The 16,946-nt window shown below is 36.7% G+C and overlaps 1 protein-coding gene across 1 annotated transcript in view; it reads left to right on the top strand.

Moving 5' to 3' along the window:
• Nucleotides 1–407: 407 nt before the first annotated feature.
• Nucleotides 408–16,946, top strand: part of LOC113888718 (sentrin-specific protease 6-like) — a 32,919-nt gene continuing 16,380 nt past the window's right edge. The window contains exons 1-8 of the mRNA XM_027535748.1: nt 408–566; nt 1,507–1,540; nt 2,167–2,361; nt 3,310–3,535; nt 10,305–10,475; nt 11,418–11,451; nt 12,080–12,274; nt 13,223–13,449. Of these exons, the coding sequence (XP_027391549.1) occupies nt 12,208–12,274; nt 13,223–13,449 (294 nt within the window). The 5' untranslated portion in view covers nt 408–566; nt 1,507–1,540; nt 2,167–2,361; ... (2 more) ...; nt 11,418–11,451; nt 12,080–12,207. The remainder of the gene's footprint in view (nt 567–1,506; nt 1,541–2,166; nt 2,362–3,309; nt 3,536–10,304; nt 10,476–11,417; nt 11,452–12,079; nt 12,275–13,222; nt 13,450–16,946) is intronic.

Raw genomic sequence — 16,946 nt, 5'->3', positions numbered from 1 at the left:
TAAATTATCAGTAAGTTTTACAAGATCAAATCATTGAAAGGTAGTAAAACTGTGTTTTGAACCAGTTCAAACTGATTTGAACTGTCTGATTTGAGCTGTCTGATTCCTAAAGTACCATTTCTCACTGCTGGGCTGTGGCTGCCTGGAGTTTCAGCAGTAAGTATAACTTGCAGGTAAAGTATTGCAAGACTGTGAACGGGTAATGATGTTAATACAGGTTTTACTGTTAAAATAAAAAACTGCAATAAATACTCACTGTAGCACATGGTTGAAGTAAGAATCAATTTTATGTTTTGATAATTATGCATTTCTTCTGTTGGGTCTTCTCTGCCATGTCTACTTAGTTTACAGTCTTGTTTTAGTAACTTACTAAGTGAAAATTTTTTTCCTTTTCAGTTTGGTAATCTATTATCACCACACCTCTAAAACGTCGCAAAGTGATTTCTCAAGAAACTTCAGTTGCTCCTGTATCTTTAAGCTGCCAAAGTTCCTCTGATACCATAGTTATAAAGTGTCGAAGTGTACGAATAGGAACACTATTCCAACTATTAATAGAACCTGTAATTGTAAGTACACACTATGCTCTTTACTACCAATTATAAGATTCAGAATTTCTTGGCTAAGACTAATATATAATATGTTAAAATTTATAAGTTAAAATATTTAATAGAACATTGCAATTATTTCAAGATTTCAAATTGCTTTAGGAATTAATAGACAACATAAATAGCTACTCACCATAAAAAATTAGGGATGGGTTAAAACTTGGTCATATGTATTCCGATAAAAAAAATTTTTTAATGATACATAATATCAACGTAGTGCATAATCATTATAGGAAATGTTTATTCTCACTGAGTCGGAAATCACTCCAGTGTGTTACCGTTTTATTCTCACGCCAGCCCAATGCATGAAAACAGTATTTTGAGGAACTTTATGAGAGAAAGAAGAATTGAAAAGCTTGGGGTCTGCAGAAAAATGTCTTATGACATAGTGACTCCTAGAATAGATTATTGGACTTCGGTGGCCGCCCGAGAGGCATTGTGCGTTTGAACTAGTTCAGTGTCCAGAGAAGCCAAAGAACTTCTTAGTCCCTTTATCTTACCTGTCATACCTGTCTCATTCTTATTCTGCTACCACCAGTCCAATTCAAATGTATATTTTCTATTTAAGATTGTAACATAATCTCCTTAATCTGCCTTCTAAGTCATATTTTTTTTTTCTTTTTGATGAATCCTGTGCATTGTTATCTTCCAATACCACTGTACTTATTTTATAAGGCTTCTTAACTCGGGTGTCCTTAATTCTTTGTTTCCAACTATTTTTTTAATGAATAGAGGCTGGAATCATTCTCGGTATTGTAGAGGTCAGATGGACAAATGCAAGTACATGGATCACTTTTTTCTGCCTTCTATAGGCTAAGTCCCAAAAGCATGTCATTTAGGGTCTCCGTAGCAAAATCTTCCCCCAAAATCTATGATTGTACTAATTTATCTTATTTTTTAGTTTTGTTTAGATTTTATCAAGATACAGCTAGAAGGTAAGCTGTTGTATGTCCTACTGCTCACTAAAGCTTTGTTTACACTAAAACACTTAACTGGAATAAAAAAATGTTGTTTTTAGAATTCACTAAGATAATTAGTTATTACATGCATCATAACAAAGGGCCTTATGCCTTAAGAGTGGAAATTTCATACTATAACATCACAGAAGCTATGTTTAAGTTTTTAAGTATTCTTCCTAAGAATTCTCTTGGCATCTGGGGAAAAAAAATGTATTTAGATACTTCTTTAAGATCAAAGATTTTTCTTCATTTTCCCACTAAAGTTACCATGTGCAAATATAATAAATATTGGGGGCTTCCCTGATGGCTCAGATAGTAAAGAATCTGCCTGCGGTGCAGGAGACCCAGGTTCTATCCCTGAGTCAAGAAGATCCCTTGGAGAAGGGAATGGCTACCCACTCCGCTATTCTTGCCTGGAAAATCCTTGGACAGGTTAGTGTGGCAGGCTACAGTCCATGGCGTTTTGGAGTCGGACACAACTGAGCAACTAACACTCTCACTTTCAGTTTTTCGTAATAAATATGTACTTTAACACTGTAATTCCCTACAGTTTCCTCCGTTCATGATTTTGCCCTCTTAAGAATTGATTCCTTTTTCTCCAGAACCAGAAAATGATCCTGTAGGGATTACTTTAAATACCTCTGATCTAACAAAATGTGAATGGTGTAGTGTCCGAAAATTACCAGTAGTGTTTCTTCAGACTAAACCGGCAGTTTATCAGAAGCTGAGCATGCAACTGCAGATGAACACGGAGGATAAAGTTTGGAATGACTGTAAAGGAGCAAATAAGTTAACAAGTAAGTTATGTAGAGCAAAGGTACAATACACTGGTTAGCAGACTGTGAGCTGATATCGATAGATACCTTAGATGTATTCGTCTTACCTACAATCTTGGTAATGACATTATAAGATATTACTTCCCTCATTTTATAGAAGAGGAAAAGTCCATAGAAAATGGAAGTTCTGAAGATAAAGCCCAGGTTTAGCCGTTTGGAAAGTTTTCAAAATGGGTTGAAACCCCAAAATACACATAGTCTTTATTTAACACTGTATAATCTGAGTAAGATGAGGTGTTTTGTCTTGTTTTAATGTACTGATAGACGTTGTAACTGTAAATCAGCCATCAAGTTGGAATCTTTAAAACTTAGCCTGAGTAGAAAGTTTGAAAGTTCAGTAACAGGCCTTCATCTTCTACAATAAATCAGTGTGGTTCTCCAGTTAGTTTGTTTCCCTTCCCCCTAACATTTGTGGCACAGTGTGACTAGTTGTAAAATGTTTCTCCTCACTAATTTGCTCCTTCAGCTTAATGATAAGTAAGTGATAGATAACTATGAAAGCTGCAAGAGTTGGCACATTAGTGAATATCGGTTTTTACAGTTAAATCTGGAGTTACTGCCAACTGACAGCAGTATTGATGGATTATATGTTTAAAAACTCAATATACTTGGATCCTATTAGGCGAAATAAATTAGTTACATCTATGAATAGATTCATTCTAGAGCTGCTGCTAGGGTAATGTGTTCTGGTTCCTTTCTCCTAATTGACTGAAGTGACATTGTTAGGTGACAGTATTATTGGTCCTTATTTTAGTATTTATTATATAGCCACTGTATGCCAAACACTGTTTTGAACATTTACACCAGGATTTCTGGTGATATTCTTGGAAATAGCTAGTTACTTTTTATTTAGTATCTATTTACTTATTTTTTTCTTTTAGACTTATAATTATATTGGTTTCTTTTCAGATTTGGAAGAACAATACATAATTCTAATTTTCCAGAATGGCCTTGATCCTCAGGCAACTATGCTATTTGAAAATCTTATTACTGACATTGGTATAAAGAATAATGTGTCAGATTTGTTTGTGAAGATTCCTTTGATGCAGCCAATAGCAGACTTACTGCCTATACAGGAACCTATGAAGAAAGCATCAAAGGAAGTTGTGTGCAAAAAGAAAACAAAATTCAAAATGTAATTATTTTTTAAATGGTAACTTTAAAGGGAAATGTGTTTCATTATCATATTGCTTATTTGGAGTTAGCTCTTTTTATTTCCATTTCAGAATTATTTGCTTTTATGTGTAATTTGTAAACTACATGGTGTCAAAACATTAACGGTGGTGGGTGATTTGTGACACAAATAGTATTGGGTACAAGTCTCGGAAGTATTTTAGTTTCTTTCCACATTCTGTTCTTGCCTTTACTTTCTGTCTCCTTTTTTTTCCTCTCTTGTCCCTTTTTCTTCCCCTCACCGCCCCGCCCGCTCCCCGCCCTCAGCATACATATACATGCAGTGCTACATTCAAAGTGACTGGTATTCTAGTTCTTACATTTGCTAGTGATTCCTATTGGTGACATTGGCTTCAATACAAATAAAGGCATTTTGGTCCCTGAGGTATTGTATTTTTATGTGTAACATGTGCATACATGGTTGAAAACTTGGAAAGGAAGCACATAATCCTTTTGATTCTGACTCTCACCAGTTCTAGAATAACTGATTCTAGAATAATTGATCATGTAGTAGGTAATTCTGAAGCCACCTGAATCAAAGGCCACAATACTACTATAACATACAATATAAGTTAATCAATAGAAATATAACTTAAATACTCGAAATTTGTCTCCTACCACAGCAACTGGAGTTTGCTGACAATTTATTAGAAATACTTAAATGTTGCAGCCTGCCTACAAATTTGGAAGTAGGGCTATCCAAGGCATAATATCGGTGAAGTTGAGCAAGACTTCACCAGAAAAGAACTATCCACACAGTTAGTGGGTTGAAGAAAAGAACAGGAGGAGGAAGGGGAACCGTTCCCCTTCTTTTGCAGAATTGGCTACAGGAAATAATTCCAGAGGAAGAAAAGAGCAGTTGGAGCCATAAGGCAGCTGTGATGGACTCAGATTTTCAGTGGAAGGCTCTTTTCTTCAAGGACTCCTCGATTCTGGAGAACTGAAGCTCAATGGACTGCGTTCCCTGAGCCTCTGCTCCCATATTCCATGGATTTCCTAGGCACTGAACTTAGGTAGGCCTCCACTTGGAGAAGAAAAAAACCACTATCTGTCCTTTGGATTTTACTAACATAATCTAATTTAATATGGATGGTAGAGATCTTAGACAAGATACCAGAAAACCAGTTAACAAAAATTGGAAGTATCATTGTTCTATTAGAAAGCTACAGATAGAAAGAAAGTGGACTCTAGTTTTGCCTGTTTCTTATTTTTAATCCTTTTTAATTGAAAAGCATTCTTGCCTTTATCTTTCTGTTGAAATTTTTTCAAACTGATTTTGTGAACTGGTAATTTAATTTTCCGTACCAGGTGGCCCTTGAGTCTAAAATACAACTTAAAAACAAACAAGAATTCCAGTTTTTTGATGATGAGGAAGAAACTGGAGAGAGCCATACCATGTTCATGGGTCCTGTAGAAAAGTGAGAGGATTCCTTTACATTTGCAACACTTAAATTTCTTCTGTTTTATTACCTTTCAGTGTTATACAGACCTGTTTTTGTTTTGTCTGCTTATTTTTTAAAATTTTGTTACAGATTGATAGTACATCCCCCACCTCCAGCTAAGGGAGGCATCTCCGTTACTAATGAGGGCCTGCGTTGTCTAGGTGAAAGGAGAATTTTTAAGTGATGTTATTATAGACTTTTATTTGAAGTAAGATAATTTTCTCCTAGCCTTTCAGCAAATTTTTCACACATCATAATGTATATGTTTGTTTCCTAGAGTCAGAGTTGTATTTTGAATTCCATCAATGCCACTTACTGTGTGACATTTGGAAAGTAATGTCTCTGTATGTATTTCTTCATTTTAAAAATGAGAATAATGGGAATGCAAGGGATTTCTGTGTATTAATTTTATATCCCGTGACTTGACTTTACTGTATTCATTGATTAGCGTTAGTAATTTCTGATGGCATCTTTAGGCTTTTCCATGTAAAGGATCATGTCATCTGCAGTGAGGGTTTTACTTCTCCTTTTCCAATCTGGATTCCTTGTATTTCTATTTCTTACCTAATTGCTGTGGCTAGGACTTCCCAAACTATGTTGAATGGTAGTGCTGGAGATGGTATGGAGAAAAGGGAACCCTCTTACACTGTTTGTGGGATTGCAAACTGGAACAGCCACTTATAGAGAAGAAGGTGGAGATTCCTTAAAAAACTGGGTATAGAACCGCCACATCGCCCAGTGGTCCCAGTGCTGGGCATATACCCTGAAGAAACCAGAATTGAAAGAGAGGCTGTGCTTTCGTTGTCAGACCCAGTGTTCATTGCAGCACTATTTACATTAGCTAGAACACAGAAGCAACCTAGATGTCCATCAGCAGATGAATGGATAAAGAAGTTGTGGTACATACACACCATGGAATATTACTCAGCTTTAAGAAGGAATGCATTTGAGTCAGTGCTAATGAAGTGGATGAACCTAGAGCCTATTATACAGAGTGAAGTAAGTCAGAAGGAGGAAAACAAATACTGTATATCTAATGCATATATATGGAGTCTGATGAGTCTATCTGCAGGGCAGAAAGAGATGAATATATTAATGCATATATATGGAACTTAGAAAGATGGTACCAGTGGATGGTTCTACATGCAGGGCGGCAACGGAGACACAGACGTAAAGAACAGACGCTTGGACTCAGTGGAAAAAGGAGAGGGTGGGATGATTTGAGAGAATGGCATTAAAATATATACGTTACCCTGTGTAAAAACGTCCAGCATGTTTGATGTCCATGCGTGAAGCAGGGCACCCAAAGCTGGTGCTCTGTGACAACCTAGAGGGATAGGGTGGGGAGGACTGTGCGAGGGAGGTTCAGGATGCGGGGGAAACATGTATACCTCTGGCGAATTCATGTTGATGTGTGGCAGGAACCATCACAATATTGTAATTATCCTCAAAATTAATGAATTTTTTAAATGGGAATAATATCTAAAAGAATCATGAGAATGTACTTGAGATGCACATTTCAGGTGCTAGACAAAATAGCACGTGCAAAGTGATCATAGATAGTAGCTTATTACATTGTTACTGTTAGAGTGTTTGGGGCTTCCCTGATGGCTCAGATGGTAAAGAATCTGCCTGAGTGCGGGAGACCCGGGTACGATCCCTGAGTCAGCAAGATCCCCTGAAGAAGGAAGTGGCAACCCACTCCAGTATTCTTGCCTGGAAGAGTCCACGGACCAAGGAGCCCGGTGGGCTGTAGTCTCAAAGAGTCAGAGATGACTGAATGGCTGAGCACACATACACACTGTGTTAGAAGTTTATGATTTTATAGGGAATACAATATGGGATTAAAGCATTGACAGAAGCATTAACGTGGTACAAATATAGCAGAAAAAGAAAGCATCACTCTCTTTGGGGGTTGAGAAATGAAGAATCAAGAAGCTTTCCTTGAAGGGCCTACATCATGATCTGGAATACACATACATAACATGTATGTGTAGTGTGTTTATGTATGTATAAACTGTATGTGTTTACTGCTTTGTGGTGTAAGATGAATGTGGGTATGAAACAAAACCATCGGTGTGTCTAGTGCTCTCCAATATATTTTGTTTACTCAAATGTATAATATATATATATATATTTTTTAAACTGGTTGTTAAAAGCCACTGGATTGATTTTTATAGCCTATGATTGCAGCCCACACTTGGGGAAAAGACAGCATTATTATTCACAATGAAAGATTTTGATCAGAAAAGTGACATGTAATTGTTTCCTTAAGGTCATTTTGACAAGCAGGTTTATTGTGAATGTCTAGATGAGAGATGATTTAAGCAAATTCAATTAAGGTGATATAAGAAGCCTAGTTAAGGCATTTCAGTTGCAGTGAAGAAGAAATAATGAAATGTTTTAAGAGGTAGAGTTGTTTAGCAGAAGTCCTGGACTGATCAACTGCATATTAAGATAAATAAATAGGTGTCAAATAACTCCTAGTTTTCTTACTAGTGAGATGTCCAAATGATGTTGCCACTCACCGAACTGTGATATGACAAAAGGGACCGTGTCAGTAAACAATTGTATATATGATTATAGAGGTCAGTTGAGTTCTGACCTAGAGACACATAGAGATAGAAGGCTTTACAGATAGTAGTTTAATTGGGAGAATGGATGAAATTGCCCAGTGAGGGATACAGAATGAGAAAAAGGGCCATAAGGACAAACCCTGCAGAGGAGATTTTAAGAGAGAGCGAGTAAGGAGACCGTAGATTCTGAAGGTATTTGAGAGGTAAGAATTTTAAAATAAAGATTTGCTGGCAAGAGAAACTGTCCTAGATTTTAAAGGCCTAACTTTGCATATGTAGATTCTTTTGAAACCTCACACATATTCAAGGACAAGTTCAAAGTTCTTGATAACTTAAGTTAAAGGATATTATTTCATAAAAATACCCAACAAATCATACGGAAAGATCTTCAGTGTTATTAATCGTCAGAGAAATGAACGTCAAAACCACAGTGAGATCTCACCTCACACCCATTAAGTAGGATGCCTGCTTTATTAAAAAAAAAAAAAAAAAAAATCCCCCAAAACAACCAGTATACAAGAGAATGTGAACAAGTTCCAGCCCTGGTACACAGCTGGCTGGAGTATAAGACGGGAACAGCCTCTGCAGAAGACCGTGTTGTGGTTCCTCAAGAAATTAAAAAATAGAACTGCCATTTGACCCAGCAGCCCTACTTCTGGATGTACAAAAGAATTGAAGGTAGAGCTATTTGAGAGATGTTTGCATACCCATGTTCATAGTAGCACTATTCATAATAGCCAAAATGTGGAAGCAACACGTATGTTCATTGATGGATGAGGTTATAAACAAAATGTGATATATATATAATGGAGTACTATTCACCCTTAAAAGGAAGGAAACCCTTCGCATGCTGCAACACGGACGAACCTGAACGCATTATACAGTGTGAAATGAGACCGTCACAAAAAGACAAACACTGTATGAATTCACTTACATGAGGAACTGAAGTAGTCAAATTCATAGAACAGCAAAGCACTGATGACCCAGGGCTGCAGAGCAAGGGAAAAGGGAGTTACTGTTTAATGGATATAGAGTTTTGGTTTTGCAAAATAAAGTTTTGGAGATCTGTTTCACACAGTATGAATATACTTAACATTATTGGATTGTACACTTAAAAATGGTTAAGATTGTAAACTGTCGTGCATTTTTTCCATAATTTTTCAAGAGACGTTATGTCTTTGTGTATACTACCGTAAGAAACCAAGCAGCTGCAAAATCTTAAGCAATTGTGTAGGACAGTGCTGGATAAAGTGTTGTATGAATGTCAGCTAGGTCAAGTTTGACAGCACTGTTCATGTCATCTTTGTCCTTAGTGATTTTATACCTGCTTGTTCTCTCAGCTCCTGAGAAAGTCATTGATCTCCAACCATAATTACTGACTTGTCTCTTTCTCCTTAATGTATTGTGAAGCTCTTTTGTTAGGTACATGCATGTTAATGTCTTCTTGGAGAATCAAGCCCCTTATCATTACATAATATTCCTTTTTATTCTTGATAATCTCCTTGTTTTTAATCGTAGTTTGTTCAAAATTAATATAGCAACTGCTGTGCTTCTGTGGCTTTTTTTTTTTTTTTTTTTTAATCCACGTTTTATCAACTAAAGCTACAGAAAACTATCTTGAGGTCTAAATATTTAAAAGGAAATATTATGCTTCATAGAGGTCATTCTGGCATAGATCATGGACTGTTTCACGTCTGCCCGTAAGAATCCAAGACATCAGACCGTTGACGTCATCCTTTTAAGGTTATAAGGCCCCACAGTTTTGATTAACTCGGGCCTGATGCTCAAATACTTACTTTTAATTATTTCATTATTTTAAATTAACAGCAAAACTTTCTACCCTAAGACTTACAAAGAAATTATTTATGCTGCAATGATAAATAAAATATACTTAAAGTACAGTACTTTGGGTTTCACCGCTAAAAATATTTGGAGAAGGCGATGGCACCCCACTCCAGTACTCTTGCCTGGAAAACCCCATGGACGCAGGAGCCTGGTGGGCTGCAGTCCATGGGGTCGCGAAGACTCGGACACGACTGAGCGACTTCACTTTCACTTTTCACTTTCCGTGCATTGGAGAAGGAAATGGCAACCCACTCCAGTGTTCTTGCCTGGAGAATCCCAGGGACGGGGGAGCCTGGTGGGCTGCCGTCTATGGGGTCACACAGAGTCGGACACGACTGAAGTGACTTAGCAGTAGCAGTAGTAAATATATACTTGCAAAGACACGTTTATATTATGATTAATTTGCATTTGGGAATGACTGTGAAATCTTAATTTAACAGATCAAGTCATTTAATAGTTTTTAATATATAAAGAACCATCATTTTATAATGTAAATAGCCATTTTCCTAAATTATCAGTAAGTTTTACAAGATCAAATCATTGAAAGGTAGTAAAACTGTGTTTTGAACCCAGTTCAAACTGATTTGAACTGTCTGATTTGAGCTGTCTGATTCCTAAAGTACCATTTCTCACTGCTGGGCTGTTCCTGGAGTTTCACATAATAACTAGGTAAAGTAGCAAGATGGAACGGGAAGAGTTTACGGTTACTGTTATAAAATCAATAAATACTCATGTAGCACTGTTGAAGTAAAATCAATTTTATGTTTTGATAATTACATTTCTTCTGTTGGGTCTTCTCTGCCATGTCTACTTAGTTTACAGTCTTGTTTTAGTAACTTACTAAGTGAAAATTTTTTTCCTTTTTCAGTTTGGTAATTCTATTATCACCACACCTCTAAAACGTCGCAAAGTGATTTCTCAAGAAACTTCAGTTGCTCCTGTATCTTTAAGCTGCCAAAGTTCCTCTGATACCATAGTTATAAAGTGTCGAAGTGTACGAATAGGAACACTATTCCAACTATTAATAGAACCTGTAATTGTAAGTACACACTATGCTCTTTACTACCAATTATAAGATTCAGAATTTCTTGGCTAAGACTAATATATAATATGTTAAAATTTATAAGTTAAAATATTTAATAGAACATTGCAATTATTTCAAGATTTCAAATTGCTTTAGGAATATAGACAATCATAAATAGCTACTCACCATAAAAATTAGTGGGTAAAAACTTGGTCATATGTATTCCGATAAAAAAAATTTTTTAATGATAACATAATATTCAAAGTAGTGCATAATCATTATAGGAAAATGTTTATTCTCACTGAGTCGGAAATCACTCCAGTGTGTTACCGTTTTATTCTCACGCCAGCCCAATGCATGAAAACAGTATTTTGAGGAACTTTATGAGAGAAAGAAGAATTGAAAAGCTTTGGGGTCTGCAGAAAAATGTCTTATGACATAGTGACTCCTAGAAATAGATTATTGGACTTCGGTGGCCGCCCGAGAGGCATTGTGCGTTTGAACTAGTTCAGTGTCCAGAGAAGCCAAAGAACTTTCTTTAGTCCCTTTATCTTACCTGTCATACCTGTCTCATTCTTATTCTGCTACCACCAGTCCAATTCAAATGTATATTTTCTATTTAAGATTGTAACATAATCTCCTTAATCTGCCTTCTAAGTCATATTTTTTTTTCTTTTTGATGAATCCTGTGCATTGTTATCTTCCAATACCACTGTACTTATTTTATAAGGCTTCTTAACTCGGGTGTCCTTAATTCTTTGTTTCCAACTATTTTTTTTAATGAATAGAGGCTGGAATCATTCTCGGTATTGTAGAGGTCAGATGGACAAATGCAGTACATGGATCACTTTTTTCTGCCTTCTATAGGCTAAGTCCCAAAAGCATGTCATTTAGGGTCTCCGTAGCAAAATCTTCCCCCAAAATCTATGATTGTTACTAATTTATCTTATTTTTTAGTTTTGTTTAGATTTTATCAAGATACAGCTAGAAGGTAAGCTGTTGTATGTCCTACTGCTCACTAAAGCTTTGTTTACACTAAAACACTTAACTGGAATAAAAAAATGTTGTTTTTAGAATTCACTAAGATAATTAGTTATTACATGCATCATAACAAAGGGCCTTATGCCTTAAGAGTGGAAATTTCATACTATAACATCACAGAAGCTATGTTTAAGTTTTTAAGTATTCTTCCTAAGAATTCTCTTGGCATCTGGGGAAAAAAAATGTATTTAGATACTTCTTTAAGATCAAAGATTTTTCTTCATTTTCCCACTAAAGTTACCATGTGCAAAATATAATAAATATTTGGGGGCTTCCCTGATGGCTCAGATAGTAAAGAATCTGCCTGCGGTGCAGGAGACCCAGGTTCTATCCCTGAGTCAAGAAGATCCCTTGGAGAAGGGAATGGCTACCCACTCCGCTATTCTTGCCTGGAAAATCCTTGGACAGGTTAGTGTGGCAGGCTACAGTCCATGGCGTTTTGGAGTCGGACACAACTGAGCAACTAACACTCTCACTTTCAGTTTTTCGTAATAAATATGTACTTTAACACTGTAATTCCCTACAGTTTCCTCCGTTCATGATTTTGCCCTCTTAAGAATTGATTCCTTTTTCTCCAGAACCAGAAAATGATCCTGTAGGGATTACTTTAAATACCTCTGATCTAACAAAATGTGAATGGTGTAGTGTCCGAAAATTACCAGTAGTGTTTCTTCAGACTAAACCGGCAGTTTATCAGAAGCTGAGCATGCAACTGCAGATGAACACGGAGGATAAAGTTTGGAATGACTGTAAAGGAGCAAATAAGTTAACAAGTAAGTTATGTAGAGCAAAGGTACAATACACTGGTTAGCAGACTGTGAGCTGATATCGATAGATACCTTAGATGTATTCGTCTTACCTACAATCTTGGTAATGACATTATAAGATATTACTTCCCTCATTTTATAGAAGAGGAAAAGTCCATAGAAAATGGAAGTTCTGAAGATAAAGCCCAGGTTTAGCCGTTTGGAAAGTTTTCAAAATGGGTTGAAACCCCAAAATACACATAGTCTTTATTTAACACTGTATAATCTGAGTAAGATGAGGTGTTTTGTCTTGTTTTAATGTACTGATAGACGTTGTAACTGTAAATCAGCCATCAAGTTGGAATCTTTAAAACTTAGCCTGAGTAGAAAGTTTGAAAGTTCAGTAACAGGCCTTCATCTTCTACAATAAATCAGTGTGGTTCTCCAGTTAGTTTGTTTCCCTTCCCCCTAACATTTGTGGCACAGTGTGACTAGTTGTAAAATGTTTCTCCTCACTAATTTGCTCCTTCAGCTTAATGATAAGTAAGTGATAGATAACTATGAAAGCTGCAAGAGTTGGCACATTAGTGAATATCGGTTTTTACAGTTAAATCTGGAGTTACTGCCAACTGACAGCAGTATTGATGGATTATATGTTTAAAACTCAATATACTTGGATCCTATTAGGCGAAATAAATTAGTTACATCTATGAATAGATTCATTCTAGAGCTGCTGCTAGGGTAATGTGTTCTGGTTCCTTTCTCCTAATTGACTGAAGTGACATTGTTAGGTGACAGTATTATTGGTCCTTATTTTAGTATTTATTATATAGCCACTGTATGCCAAACACTGTTTTGAACATTTACACCAGGATTTCTGGTGATATTCTTGGAAATAGCTAGTTACTTTTTATTTTAGTATCTATTTACTTATTTTTTTCTTTTAGACTTATAATTATATTGGTTTCTTTTCAGATTTGGAAGAACAATACATAATTCTAATTTTCCAGAATGGCCTTGATCCTCAGGCAACTATGCTATTTGAAAATCTTATTACTGACATTGGTATAAAGAATAATGTGTCAGATTTGTTTGTGAAGATTCCCTTTGATGCAGCCAATAGCAGACTTACTGCCTATACAGGAACCTATGAAGAAAGCATCAAAGGAAGTTGTGTGCAAAAAGAAAACAAAATTCAAAATGTAATTATTTTTTAAATGGTAACTTTAAAGGGAAATGTGTTTCATTATCATATTGCTTATTTGGAGTTAGCTCTTTTTATTTCCATTTCAGAATTATTTGCTTTTATGTGTAATTTGTAAACTACATGGTGTCAAAACATTAACGGTGGTGGGTGATTTGTGACACAAATAGTATTGGGTACAAGTCTCGGAAGTATTTTAGTTTCTTTCCACATTCTGTTCTTGCCTTTACTTTCTGTCTCCTTTTTTTTCCTCTCTTGTCCCTTTTTCTTCCCCTCACCGCCCCGCCCGCTCCCCGCCCTCAGCATACATATACATGCAGTGCTACATTCAAAGTGACTGGTATTCTAGTTCTTACATTTGCTAGTGATTCCTATTGGTGACATTGGCTTCAATACAAATAAAGGCATTTTGGTCCCTGAGGTATTGTATTTTTATGTGTAACATGTGCATACATGGTTGAAAACTTGGAAAGGAAGCACATAATCCTTTTGATTCTGACTCTCACCAGTTCTAGAATAACTGATTCTAGAATAATTGATCATGTAGTAGGTAATTCTGAAGCCACCTGAATCAAAGGCCACAATACTACTATAACATACAATATAAGTTAATCAATAGAAATATAACTTAAATACTCGAAATTTGTCTCCTACCACAGCAACTGGAGTTTGCTGACAATTTATTAGAAATACTTAAATGTTGCAGCCTGCCTACAAATTTGGAAGTAGGGCTATCCAAGGCATAATATCGGTGAAGTTGAGCAAGACTTCACCAGAAAAGAACTATCCACACAGTTAGTGGGTTGAAGAAAAGAACAGGAGGAGGAAGGGGAACCGTTCCCCTTCTTTTGCAGAATTGGCTACAGGAAATAATTCCAGAGGAAGAAAAGAGCAGTTGGAGCCATAAGGCAGCTGTGATGGACTCAGATTTTCAGTGGAAGGCTCTTTTCTTCAAGGACTCCTCGATTCTGGAGAACTGAAGCTCAATGGACTGCGTTCCCTGAGCCTCTGCTCCCATATTCCATGGATTTCCTAGGCACTGAACTTAGGTAGGCCTCCACTTGGAGAAGAAAAAAACCACTATCTGTCCTTTGGATTTTACTAACATAATCTAATTTAATATGGATGGTAGAGATCTTAGACAAGATACCAGAAAACCAGTTAACAAAAATTGGAAGTATCATTGTTCTATTAGAAAGCTACAGATAGAAAGAAAGTGGACTCTAGTTTTGCCTGTTTCTTATTTTTAATCCTTTTTAATTGAAAAGCATTCTTGCCTTTATCTTTCTGTTGAAATTTTTTCAAACTGATTTTGTGAACTGGTAATTTAATTTTCCGTACCAGGTGGCCCTTGAGTCTAAAATACAACTTAAAAACAAACAAGAATTCCAGTTTTTTGATGATGAGGAAGAAACTGGAGAGAGCCATACCATGTTCATGGGTCCTGTAGAAAAGTGAGAGGATTCCTTTACATTTGCAACACTTAAATTTCTTCTGTTTTATTACCTTTCAGTGTTATACAGACCTGTTTTTGTTTTGTCTGCTTATTTTTTAAAATTTTGTTACAGATTGATAGTACATCCCCCACCTCCAGCTAAGGGAGGCATCTCCGTTACTAATGAGGGCCTGCGTTGTCTAGGTGAAAGGAGAATTTTTAAGTGATGTTATTATAGACTTTTATTTGAAGTAAGATAATTTTCTCCTAGCCTTTCAGCAAATTTTTCACACATCATAATGTATATGTTTGTTTCCTAGAGTCAGAGTTGTATTTTGAATTCCATCAATGCCACTTACTGTGTGACATTTGGAAAGTAATGTCTCTGTATGTATTTCTTCATTTTAAAAATGAGAATAATGGGAATGCAAGGGATTTCTGTGTATTAATTTTATATCCCGTGACTTGACTTTACTGTATTCATTGATTAGCGTTAGTAATTTCTGATGGCATCTTTAGGCTTTTCCATGTAAAGGATCATGTCATCTGCAGTGAGGGTTTTACTTCTCCTTTTCCAATCTGGATTCCTTGTATTTCTATTTCTTACCTAATTGCTGTGGCTAGGACTTCCCAAACTATGTTGAATGGTAGTGCTGGAGATGGTATGGAGAAAAGGGAACCCTCTTACACTGTTTGTGGGATTGCAAACTGGAACAGCCACTTATAGAGAAGAAGGTGGAGATTCCTTAAAAAACTGGGTATAGAACCGCCACATCGCCCAGTGGTCCCAGTGCTGGGCATATACCCTGAAGAAACCAGAATTGAAAGAGAGGCTGTGCTTTCGTTGTCAGACCCAGTGTTCATTGCAGCACTATTTACATTAGCTAGAACACAGAAGCAACCTAGATGTCCATCAGCAGATGAATGGATAAAGAAGTTGTGGTACATACACACCATGGAATATTACTCAGCTTTAAGAAGGAATGCATTTGAGTCAGTGCTAATGAAGTGGATGAACCTAGAGCCTATTATACAGAGTGAAGTAAGTCAGAAGGAGGAAAACAAATACTGTATATCTAATGCATATATATGGAGTCTGATGAGTCTATCTGCAGGGCAGAAAGAGATGAATATATTAATGCATATATATGGAACTTAGAAAGATGGTACCAGTGGATGGTTCTACATGCAGGGCGGCAACGGAGACACAGACGTAAAGAACAGACGCTTGGACTCAGTGGAAAAAGGAGAGGGTGGGATGATTTGAGAGAATGGCATTAAAATATATACGTTACCCTGTGTAAAAACGTCCAGCATGTTTGATGTCCATGCGTGAAGCAGGGCACCCAAAGCTGGTGCTCTGTGACAACCTAGAGGGATAGGGTGGGGAGGACTGTGCGAGGGAGGTTCAGGATGCGGGGGAAACATGTATACCTCTGGCGAATTCATGTTGATGTGTGGCAGGAACCATCACAATATTGTAATTATCCTCAAAATTAATGAATTTTTTAAATGGGAATAATATCTAAAAGAATCATGAGAATGTACTTGAGATGCACATTTCAGGTGCTAGACAAAATAGCACGTGCAAAGTGATCATAGATAGTAGCTTATTACATTGTTACTGTTAGAGTGTTTGGGGCTTCCCTGATGGCTCAGATGGTAAAGAATCTGCCTGAGTGCGGGAGACCCGGGTACGATCCCTGAGTCAGCAAGATCCCCTGAAGAAGGAAGTGGCAACCCACTCCAGTATTCTTGCCTGGAAGAGTCCACGGACCAAGGAGCCCGGTGGGCTGTAGTCTCAAAGAGTCAGAGATGACTGAATGGCTGAGCACACATACACACTGTGTTAGAAGTTTATGATTTTATAGGGAATACAATATGGGATTAAAGCATTGACAGAAGCATTAACGTGGTACAAATATAGCAGAAAAAGAAAGCATCACTCTCTTTGGGGGTTGAGAAATGAAGAATCAAGAAGCTTTCCTTGAAGGGCCTACATCATGATCTGGAATACACATACATAACATGTATGTGTAGTGTGTTTATGTATGTATAAA

Source organism: Bos indicus x Bos taurus, unplaced genomic scaffold (assembly GCF_003369695.1).
Source record: "Bos indicus x Bos taurus breed Angus x Brahman F1 hybrid unplaced genomic scaffold, Bos_hybrid_MaternalHap_v2.0 tig00001244_arrow_arrow_obj, whole genome shotgun sequence".
Lineage (NCBI taxonomy): Eukaryota > Metazoa > Chordata > Mammalia > Artiodactyla > Bovidae > Bos > Bos indicus x Bos taurus.
Note: the sequence above shows the minus strand (reverse complement) of the source record. Positions and strands in the feature narration are given on the sequence as shown.